The sequence below is a fragment of the Palaemon carinicauda genome, chromosome 14, assembly GCF_036898095.1.
Source record: "Palaemon carinicauda isolate YSFRI2023 chromosome 14, ASM3689809v2, whole genome shotgun sequence".
Lineage (NCBI taxonomy): Eukaryota > Metazoa > Arthropoda > Malacostraca > Decapoda > Palaemonidae > Palaemon > Palaemon carinicauda.
In genome coordinates, this window is record NC_090738.1 from 125,704,449 (window position 1) to 125,714,448 (window position 10,000).

Sequence of the window (10,000 nt, forward strand, 5' to 3'; positions counted from 1 at the left end):
GTCAGAATAAGAAAAATAAGGAAACCAAAATTTTAAAATGATGTTACTCTTAATCAATATATTACATTCCTTAGAACACTATATACACTGTTTTAGTATATATATATATATATATATATACACACACACAGTAGTGTACGTGACCCGTCAAAATTATGGTTAAATATTTAGATAAATATGCACGCTTACGAACACACACAAACAAACCTTCCCACCGCCCACCCTTTCTAAACTACAACAGGGCAGTTTCGACAATTTGTGGAGGATTGTGATTTCCGAGTGTACCTCTCGGGATTCCCCCCCCCCCCCCTCTCAGGTTATGACAACTCCCAGAGTTGTAATACGTCTGGACAATGCCGGTGAGGTTGACAGGTAAGATATATATATATATATATATATAATATATATATATATACACATATTTATGTGTGTATGTATATATATATATATATATATACACAGTATATAGCCAGACACGTTGCTCTTCATTCTATATACAATATATAATATATATACAGCATATATGTGTGTGTGTGTATACACACAGTATATAGCCAGACACGTTGCTCTTCATTCTACATATATATATATATATATATATGTATGTATATGTATACATACATATATATATATATATATGTATGTATATGTATACATACATATATATATATATATATGCATATATATATATATATATATACACACATATGAAGATATAGGTGTTCATAAAAAATAAAATTACCGGACAAATTCGCCTCTTATTGGGACTTATATGAAATCTAAAATTAAACTGGATATCTCCCACACGTTTATGTCAGGAAAATGAACGCTAAATCCTGCACTGATTTATACCTGCCCAAATGAAATTATACAACGGCCCTTCTCCCCATATAAAGTATCCCTAATTCTGAAATTTAATCAAGTAATCATAAACAGTAAAGATACACATTTAAGTAAATTTTAAAGGCCAGAAACGTAGCTTAACTAAAACCAAAAATAGTTATATCAATATTAGGAGTATTAGTATAAACACTGTTTCACATATCTGTAAATTTGACAGCTTTCTATAGAAAATTAAGTTGCTGATTAAGGCAAGATAAAATTGAGAATATCTCTGTGTAGAAAAAAGCAAAGGTGAGAAAATACTGGTATGATCTTGTCATTACTGAATTATAGGACCAGCAAAAAAAAAAAAAAAAAAAAAAAAAATAATTATTGCAAAAGATTCGTATGCAAATACTACATAATATATATACATGTATATATATATATATATATATATATGCAAAAAAAATATTTCAAAAGATTCGTATGCAAATACTACATAATATATACAGTATACACACACACACATATATATATATAAATATATATATATATATATATATATATAATATATATCAACCTAATATGCGTACACTAGTTTTATTTAAAAATACAAGATAAAATTAATGTTCACCCATATATATTAAAAGTAAAATCAATAAATTAAACAATGCAAGGCGTGGACCGTCAACAATCGCTTTACAGAAGGTTCTTGCCGTAATTGGGCTAAAAGATATTACACAAAAGGTCAAGAGTCAACTGAAGAAAGCATGAAGTAGTTTCCCATGAAAAAAAAAAAAAAAAAAAAAAAAAAAAAAAAAAAAAAACCACACACACACTAGTCCATTGTTGATGCAGTGACGAGGCAAGATATCAATGATTGATTGTTGACATTATTATTCGTGATAAAAATAACTAGAAGAGCACTCAGTAGAGCGCTGACCTCTACCGCAGCAGCTATTTTCTCGACCTTATGCTCGACCTTGATCTTTGACCTTAACATGTATTAACTGGTGTGGATTTTCATACACTCAAATATAAACCAAGTTTGAAGTCTCTGTGACAACGATGTCCAAACTTATGGATGATTACGTGAATTGGGAATTTTGCTTGGCCGTAACCTCGACCTTCCAAAATTCAATTATTTCCAGCTTTTTTTTACATAACAGTTAATCCCTGCAAGTAGTTTTATTACTCTACGATTAAAACTTTAGCCAGGTAGCTGTTTACAGTTAAACAAACACACACACACAAAGACACAAACAGGGGTGAAAACATAACTTCCTTCCAACTTCGTTGGCGGAGGTAATAATAATAATAATAATAATAATAATAAAACAGAGGTTATGGTTTTATTTATGTAAATAAGTACATGGTATTTTCAAGCTAGTATCACTTTATCAAAGTAGGCCCTACTTTAGCAATGGTTTACTTCATTGAAAATATATCTTTCATTATAGAAAAATTAGGATCATACTAAAAAAAATGTTGAACATGTTCAACCCCCTTCAACTTGATATACGTACTAAATCATTCATTTCATCATTAATAATTATTTCAACAATTATTCCAATTTTCAGAAATTGAACACGTTTAACTCCCCTTTAACTTTATGTACGTACTAAATCATTCATTTCATCATTAATATTTATTTCAACAATTATTCCAATTTACAGGAATTGTACTCATATCTGCAATTTTCAGGATGGTATGTTTCAGTATCAAATTTCATAGAATATTATTTCGAAATAATTCAAACGACTATCGAAATATTCGGATAAAACAAATAATCTCTCGTAAATTAGAAGTATCTTTCAGCATGCCATTCATACGAGCTCCCACGATCAATAGTTGTCTACCGCAATCAGTTTGCGTAAATTAAACGCAAAGCAATTACCTTATAAACTGCATTCGAACACATAAAACGAGAGTAGAGCCACAGAAAATTCACAAAGGCAAGATCTGTCATCAACTACCAAGGCTAAAAGACCCTTCGATTTATCCTATGATCGTATCCAATGACACATTCCAATATCAAAGATTATTTAAACAAGCAGTCCGAATTCCAGAAGATTCGGGTGTCTTCCACACTTTTCTTGCAAACTCCGAAAGATTAATTACGCTCAGATCATTTACTTCCACACATGCTGGAAAGGGAATTAATGCAGGGCTTAAGAATCGGGAATTCAGCGTCCATTATTATTATTATTATCATTATTATTACACTAGCGTATCCGAACCGTCAAATACTGTACAACGTCTAAATATTTAGATAGATAGGGTATGCACACAACTCGCTGATTCAGAGTGTAGTTTCCGAGTGTACTTTTAAGGGTAAACCCCCCCCCCCCACCCACCCACCCACCCACCCAGAGTGTGTCACTATTCCCTCTCCCAAATGAGCGTGATAGGAAATATATAAACTGCAGGAGTTTAAACTACTGAAGTTCCACCGATTCAACTGCCTGATTGGGAAGATCATTTCACAGCTTGGTCACAGATAGAATAAAACTTCTAGAATACTGTACAGTGTTGAGCCTTAATGGTGAAGGCAAGGCTGCTAGAATTAACTGCAAACCTAACACTATGGGAAGATCCGAATGCAAAGGAGGGGAAGAATTATTGAAACCTTTACACTCTTCAATATTATTATTATTATTTGCTAAGCTACAGCCCTAGTCAGAGAAGCCGGATGCTATAATCCCAAGGGCTCCAATAAAAAAAAATAGCCCAGTGAGGAAAAGAAATAATAAGGAAATAAACAACAAGAGAAGTTTAAGGACAATAACCACATCAAATAAATCTATCAACTATAAACTGCAAAAATTTCAAAATAGCTAGAGGAAGAGAAATAAGATAAAATAGTGTGCCTGAATGTACAGTACACTCCAGCAAGAGATTTCTAACCCAAGACAGTGGAAGACCATGGTACAGAGGCTATGGCACTACACAAGACTAGATAACAATAGTTTGAATTTGGAATGTCCTCCTAAAAGAGCTGCTTACCATACCTAAAGTCTCTCTTCTACGTTTTCCAAGAGGAAAATAGCCACTGAACAATTACAGTGCAGTAGTTAACCTCGTGAGAGAAGAATTGTTTGGTAATTTCAGGGTTGTCAAGTGTATGAGGAAAGACCAAAATGTGTAAGGAATAGGCCAGACTATTCTCTGTATGTGTCGGCAAAGATGAAATGAGCCATAACCAGAGAGAGATCGAATGTAGTACTTTCTGGCAAGACAAAAGACCCAATAACTCTCTAGTCGTCTGGATTAGGAAGAAAATAGTCTAGGAATTAACAGTGCATAACTATCCGTAAACTATTCAAGTTGAATAAGATATCTACAAAAGAGTACATTTATGATAATTACTTAAATATATAACACAATTATAAGTTAAGAACGTTTTTACAATAAAATTTATTGCATATTACATATCTATTAATTGATTTAATTTGTATTGAGCTGATTTATAACTATGTAAAACAATGTAGTTCATATCAGTATTTTGTAAAGAATAATTACGTACATAATGTAAATTGCTAAGATGTAATTGAATTTTTATAATAAAATATAAAAAAAAAGTTGAAAAAGGCTTTTATTAGAAACTGGTTATCTCATCAACATTCCTAAACGTCTGTTTTGTTCACTCGGAGGTCATATATCCTCATTAACCGAGTCAAGTTAATTTAAAAAAAAAAAAAAAATCCGAGGGTGCATTTATGAATTACAACGCTAAATGAAACAAAAATCCAGTTTCCAACTTGGGTTTTTGTGAACATTGTCCATGTAATTATGCACAAAGTTTGGACAATAAATAAAACCTTTCGTGTTTCAAACTCCATGACAATATGTTTAGAAATTAAGATGAATGAATGATAATTATACATAAACCTTAATGAATAACTTGAAAACTAACTCATTTACAAATACCGTCTACTTGATTAAACTAAACATGTTTGTTTAGATTATAAGGAATTTTATAAAAATTTAATAATTCATTACTAGCAAAAATTATCACACATTTGTACTACCTAAGAACCATAACAAATAATATTTCACATAACATTCGAAGGTTAACCAGAATAAAAAAAAATCACACAAATGATATAGTTCCAAATTTTGTTTGTGTCATTAAAAATATAAAAACAAATAAACTATTCACCAAAATGAAACTACATAACAAATATCACTCGAAGGTAGGATAATATCATAAAAACTATATTGCTCCATATTTTGTTTGTGTCATTAAAAAGTTAGAAAAAAAATTAAACAAACAATTCCCGTAAATAAAACTAAAAAAAAAAAAAAATCTGTGAAAACGAAGCTACACAATTATATTGAAAAAAAAAAAAAAAAAAAAAAAAATTCCCTTGAATAAAAATAAAAAATTCTGTGAAAACGAAGCTAAACAATTATATTGAAAAAAAATAAAAATAAAAAAAGTATCCCTTAAATAAAACTTGACAAAAAAATCTGAGAAAGAGAAGCTACACAATTATATTGCAAAAAAATAAGAAATAAAAAAAACTATTCCCATAAATAAAACTATAAAAAAAAAATTGTGAAAACGAAGCTAAACAATCATATTGCACCTTTCACAGCAAGCGTACACAATCCTTTATTCGAAATAGTCTGTTTCATTTTTACTTCCAGAAATATTTGACGGGCCATCATTCCAAAACATTTTAACTCGTCAGCCATAAAGTGGGAACAATTGGCTAGCGTGGTGTCCGATTTCAAAAATGAACGTCAATTTCCCCAAAAATTCTCTTCAACTGATGGGCTTTATTTGCTACATAAAATAAATGGGAAAAAATATATAAATAATTTGCCCGTGATGTTGGATTACTGCCAGATGAAATGGCCGTAGTTTGACATAAGGTACATACATACATATACCAAGGCACTTCCCCCAATTTTGGGGGGTAGCCGACATCAACAAATGAAACAAAAACAAAAAGGGGACCTCTACTCTCTACGTTCCTCCCAGCCTGACAAGGGACTCAACCGAGTTCAGCTGGTACTGCTAGGGTGCCACACCCCACCCTCCCCGGTTATCCACCACAAGGTAAAGTATGTATATAAAACAATAACAACAAATGCAGTCCTCTCTATTCTACTACATAACAAAGGTCTCAGACATGTCCTTATGCATGTCTGGAATTTAGGCAGGTTTCATCACCAAGCTGACAAAATACAGATTGGTGATGGTGGGAGACTTTTGTATGATAGCTCACAGCAAGCCAACCTAGTATGGGTAGCCGGACCAGTATAGATTTGCTGATCTTGGCGATACGCTAAGCCTTTAACCAAGCTAAAGTATCCTCACTCAGAAAGGGGAATTAGGTGTGTGTGAGTGCATATATATATATATATATATATATGTGTGTGTGTGTGTGTGTGTGCGTGGTTCTGCTTTAGAATACAATATGGAAAGTGTAGCAGACCTAAAACAGGTACACCAAAAATAAAACGCAATATAAAATAAGTCAAGAAAAATACCAGAATAAATTTTTTACGCCAAAGCAATAAGTAATGATTTCATTTTCCCAAAACCTACTCAAGAGTGAAAGGGACTCGCTTACAAAAAAAAAAAAAAAAAAAAAAAAAAAAAAAGTGATGGACATTAGCGGCTTAAGAATATCATTCAAGGCCGTTAAATCATATCAATTAGATCAGAAACAATCGCAAAATAATCTTTAAAAACACACATGACGTATTCGGAAGGAAATCACAGAATGAATAACATGCTTCATTAATATAAATAACCTCGTTAAAACTTATCAACCGAAAAACCGAAACCTAGCCTTGAAAGTTTTACAATGTCATTTGAATTAACCGGAAATTTTTCCATGACAGACGGGTATTAAATTTCATGGGCCTTAAGTTTACGTGAGAATGCGACCGCTTAGATTTTTGAGAGAGAGAGAGAGAGAGAGAGAGAGAGAGAGAGAGAGAGAGAGAGAGAGAGAGCCAGCATCCAAGGTCGCATCATTGCAACAGACACATATATAAAGGAAGCTGTCCAACTCTGGTCAGTTCACTCTTGTTCTTCTCCTGCAAGATCCAACACTCCAAAGACATCATGTCTCGCTCTGTTAGTAATTGAAAATATTACGATATTTCGATTAAAATTATGAACGATTAAGTGTATTTAGTAATAATATATCACGAAATGCTGAAAATTGGATATTTTCGTTTATCAGCTAAAAAGTACGAGAGCTAATAATGAATTTATCTAGGCAATGTTGATCTTTTTTATAGTCATGAAAAAAAAAAAAAAAAAAAGCAGGGGTGACCGGTGGTGCCAAGATATTTTTATATGTTTTTATATTTACCTTTCCATGTCGTAAAAAGACAAAATCGGGGTGACACCTACATTTTACCAGAGCGACTATAGTTAACAATTCACTCTTAACTCAATCATGTGAATTCTCAGTGAATTAACCTTCGAATGAATAACTATTTAAAAGGAAAAAAAATGCCTTCACTATGTCAAGAAAAATAGTTTTCTAAATTTACACATTATTTCAATGTGGAATAAAAAACAAAATAAACATTTTCCATTTCACTTACATACTTAATTAGATAAACGGAATACTGTAATTCCTTATAAGAAACTTAAACCACGAAATCTTTTTAAATAACATAATTGGATTAAGGGCAAATTACTCATTTTTTGCCGACTGAATTTATCTGAAAATAAATCTCTTTTCTACTTTCAGGTTCTGGTCCTCCTCGCTATCGTGAGCTTATCTATGGCCCATCCAGATGGCTATGGCCACGGAGGTGGACATGGTGGTGGACATGGAGGTGGCCACGGTGGTGGACATGGATATGGGGTAAGCACATCTGGCCATCTTTTCAATAGTTTAAATATGATTCAATTAAATTTGAATACTTGCTTCGTGATACCTTTCATTTAAAATTCTAGCAGAATAAAAATAACAAAATATAACATTAATCAACATTTCTTATACGATTTATTGTTAAATGAGGTTTACTTTCAATTTACTTTCTGTTTCTTAAAAATTCCTTCAAACAATCTACTGTCTTAATTCCCCCAGGGTCCCATCCCCTACCACTTCGACTACAGCGTCAAGGGAGACTACAAGGGACCCAACTTCGGTCAGAGCGAGAAGTCCGACGGAAAGGGCAACGTCTACGGATCATACACTGTTGCTCTTCCTGATGGTCGCAAACAACACGTGAGTTAACCTTTTCTCAGTATTTAACAAAAATGGATTATTATAAAGCAATCTAATAATATAACAAAATTCATAACTTTACTTCGATCTTAGTTTGGAATTCCACAATGTTATGAAAAAAGAAAAAAAAAAGAAAGAAAAAAAAATCTAAACTGATTTTTAGTCGTTTTTCATTGGTTTCAGAATTCTGGATTACAACTGTTTTTATCCTTTTCCAATTAGATGTCTAACCAGTAACCATAGATGAAATTATAAAAATAAACAAGACTTTCTTTTCTAAAAACTTAATCGTAACTATTGTTTCTTTTCGTCTACAGGTGGATTACACAGCCGATCACTACAACGGATTCGTGGCTAAAGTCAGCTACTCCGGAAAGGCCCAACATCCGGCCTATTACGGACCAGCCGTCGTTTTCGACCATCACGGAGATGGATATCACTGACGAACTACCGAGAAACGATTCAGTTTCTCTTAATCTGACCCCGATTTATATGTACTGTATTTAATGTATCAATGCTTAAAATGCATAATAAAACTATTTATACACGAAAGGACTGAAGTTTTACGTCACATCTAGATTACCTCCAATTTATCTAAATAAGGAAGATTCTTGACAACAAAAAAGGTAGATGGGGATAAGGCTCTTCAACACAAAAACATTAATGAAATTATGTACACATAGTATGTATGTATGTGTGTGTATATATATATATATATATATATGCATACCTAGAGATTAATACTTTTCCACAATATACGATAGCATAGGGAAAAAACAATATATCATTTCATAATTCACTCTAACAATTTCCGTATGATATTTGAATTCCGTTTGAAACCCCAGTGAGGAATCATTCCACAACAACAAGCAAGATCCATCAGTAATGCATCAACTACATAACAGAACACTCTACTTGATTTTTGCGGGGATTGAAAAAGCCATTCAACTTGGTTAAATACATTACAAGAAAAGAGAAATATTTTGTATACAGGATAGACGATATAAACTAGTCTTGAATTTCCAATACTAACTGCTATAATCAACCTAAAGAGACAACATGGATAAAACAATTTAACTGCAATTCCTTTTCCAGCAAAGCCAACTAGGGCAGAAAATTTTCCAGTACATACTACGGGCACAATTTTTTTTCCAGTACAGCCTACTATTGCAAAACCTCTTACAGTACAACCTACAGTAGCAACACCTTTTCCAATCCAGGCTACTGGTGCAAAACCTTTCCAGTACAGTCTTCTGGTGCAAAAACTTCTCCAGTACAGTCTACTGGTGCAAAAAAAATCTTACAATACAGCCTACTGTACCAATATCTTTTCCAATCCATGCTACTGTTGCGAAATCCTCTCCAGTACAGTCTACTGGTGCAAAACATTTACCAATACAGCATACTGGTGAAAACCGTTTTCCAGCACAGCCTCATGGTGCTGAATAACCTTTTTACACTTATCAGCATCGAATACGTTCTCTATTAGTCAATCAAAAGGAAACTAATTTGTTACCGATAATAAATATCACTTTTACAGTTAGGCAAAAATTCAGTCATAAAAAGGATAATTTAAAATTACTGGATGGATTCATCATACCCTCCTATACCGTAATAATCCAGTATATTTCGAACGACCCAATAACATTTATAATTATAACTTAATGAGACTAATCTTTTCATCTAGTGGCCTTTCAGATTTATTAACTTAAAAGCTAATGAAATAAATTTTTATCCATTAATTTACTTTATACTTTGGTCTGTTTTGATGTTGATACTGTTTTTAAGATATATAATTTCAATTGTTCATTACTTCTCATATCGTTTATTTATTTCCTTATTTCCTTTCCTCACTGGGTTATTTTTCCCTGTTAGAGCCCTTGGGCTAAAGGCATCTTGCTTTTCCAACTAGGGTTGTAGCTTAGCTAATAAAAACAATAATAATAATAATGATAATAATAATAATA

At 32.4% G+C, this 10,000-nt stretch overlaps 2 protein-coding genes across 2 annotated transcripts in view; both read left to right on the plus strand.

Moving 5' to 3' along the window:
• LOC137653001 (uncharacterized) overlaps positions 1 to 10,000 on the plus strand; it is a 28,602-nt gene that overhangs the window by 14,365 nt on the left and 4,237 nt on the right. The gene's annotated exons all lie outside the window — the stretch shown is intronic.
• LOC137653339 (adult-specific cuticular protein ACP-20-like) lies at positions 6,885 to 8,509 on the plus strand. The gene is made up of 4 exons (XM_068386709.1): positions 6,885 to 6,922; positions 7,551 to 7,667; positions 7,893 to 8,033; positions 8,351 to 8,509. The coding sequence occupies exons 1-4, from the start codon at positions 6,911 to 6,913 to the stop codon at positions 8,474 to 8,476; spliced, it is 396 nt and encodes a 131-aa protein (XP_068242810.1). The 5' UTR covers positions 6,885 to 6,910; the 3' UTR covers positions 8,477 to 8,509.

Coding starts and splice junctions, on each gene's coding strand:
- LOC137653339 (XM_068386709.1), top strand. Junction 7,668..7,892: donor GTGGTGGACATGGATATGGG/GTAAGCACATCT, acceptor TAATTCCCCCAG/GGTCCCATCCCCTACCACTT. Junction 8,034..8,350: donor CTGATGGTCGCAAACAACAC/GTGAGTTAACCT, acceptor TTTCGTCTACAG/GTGGATTACACAGCCGATCA.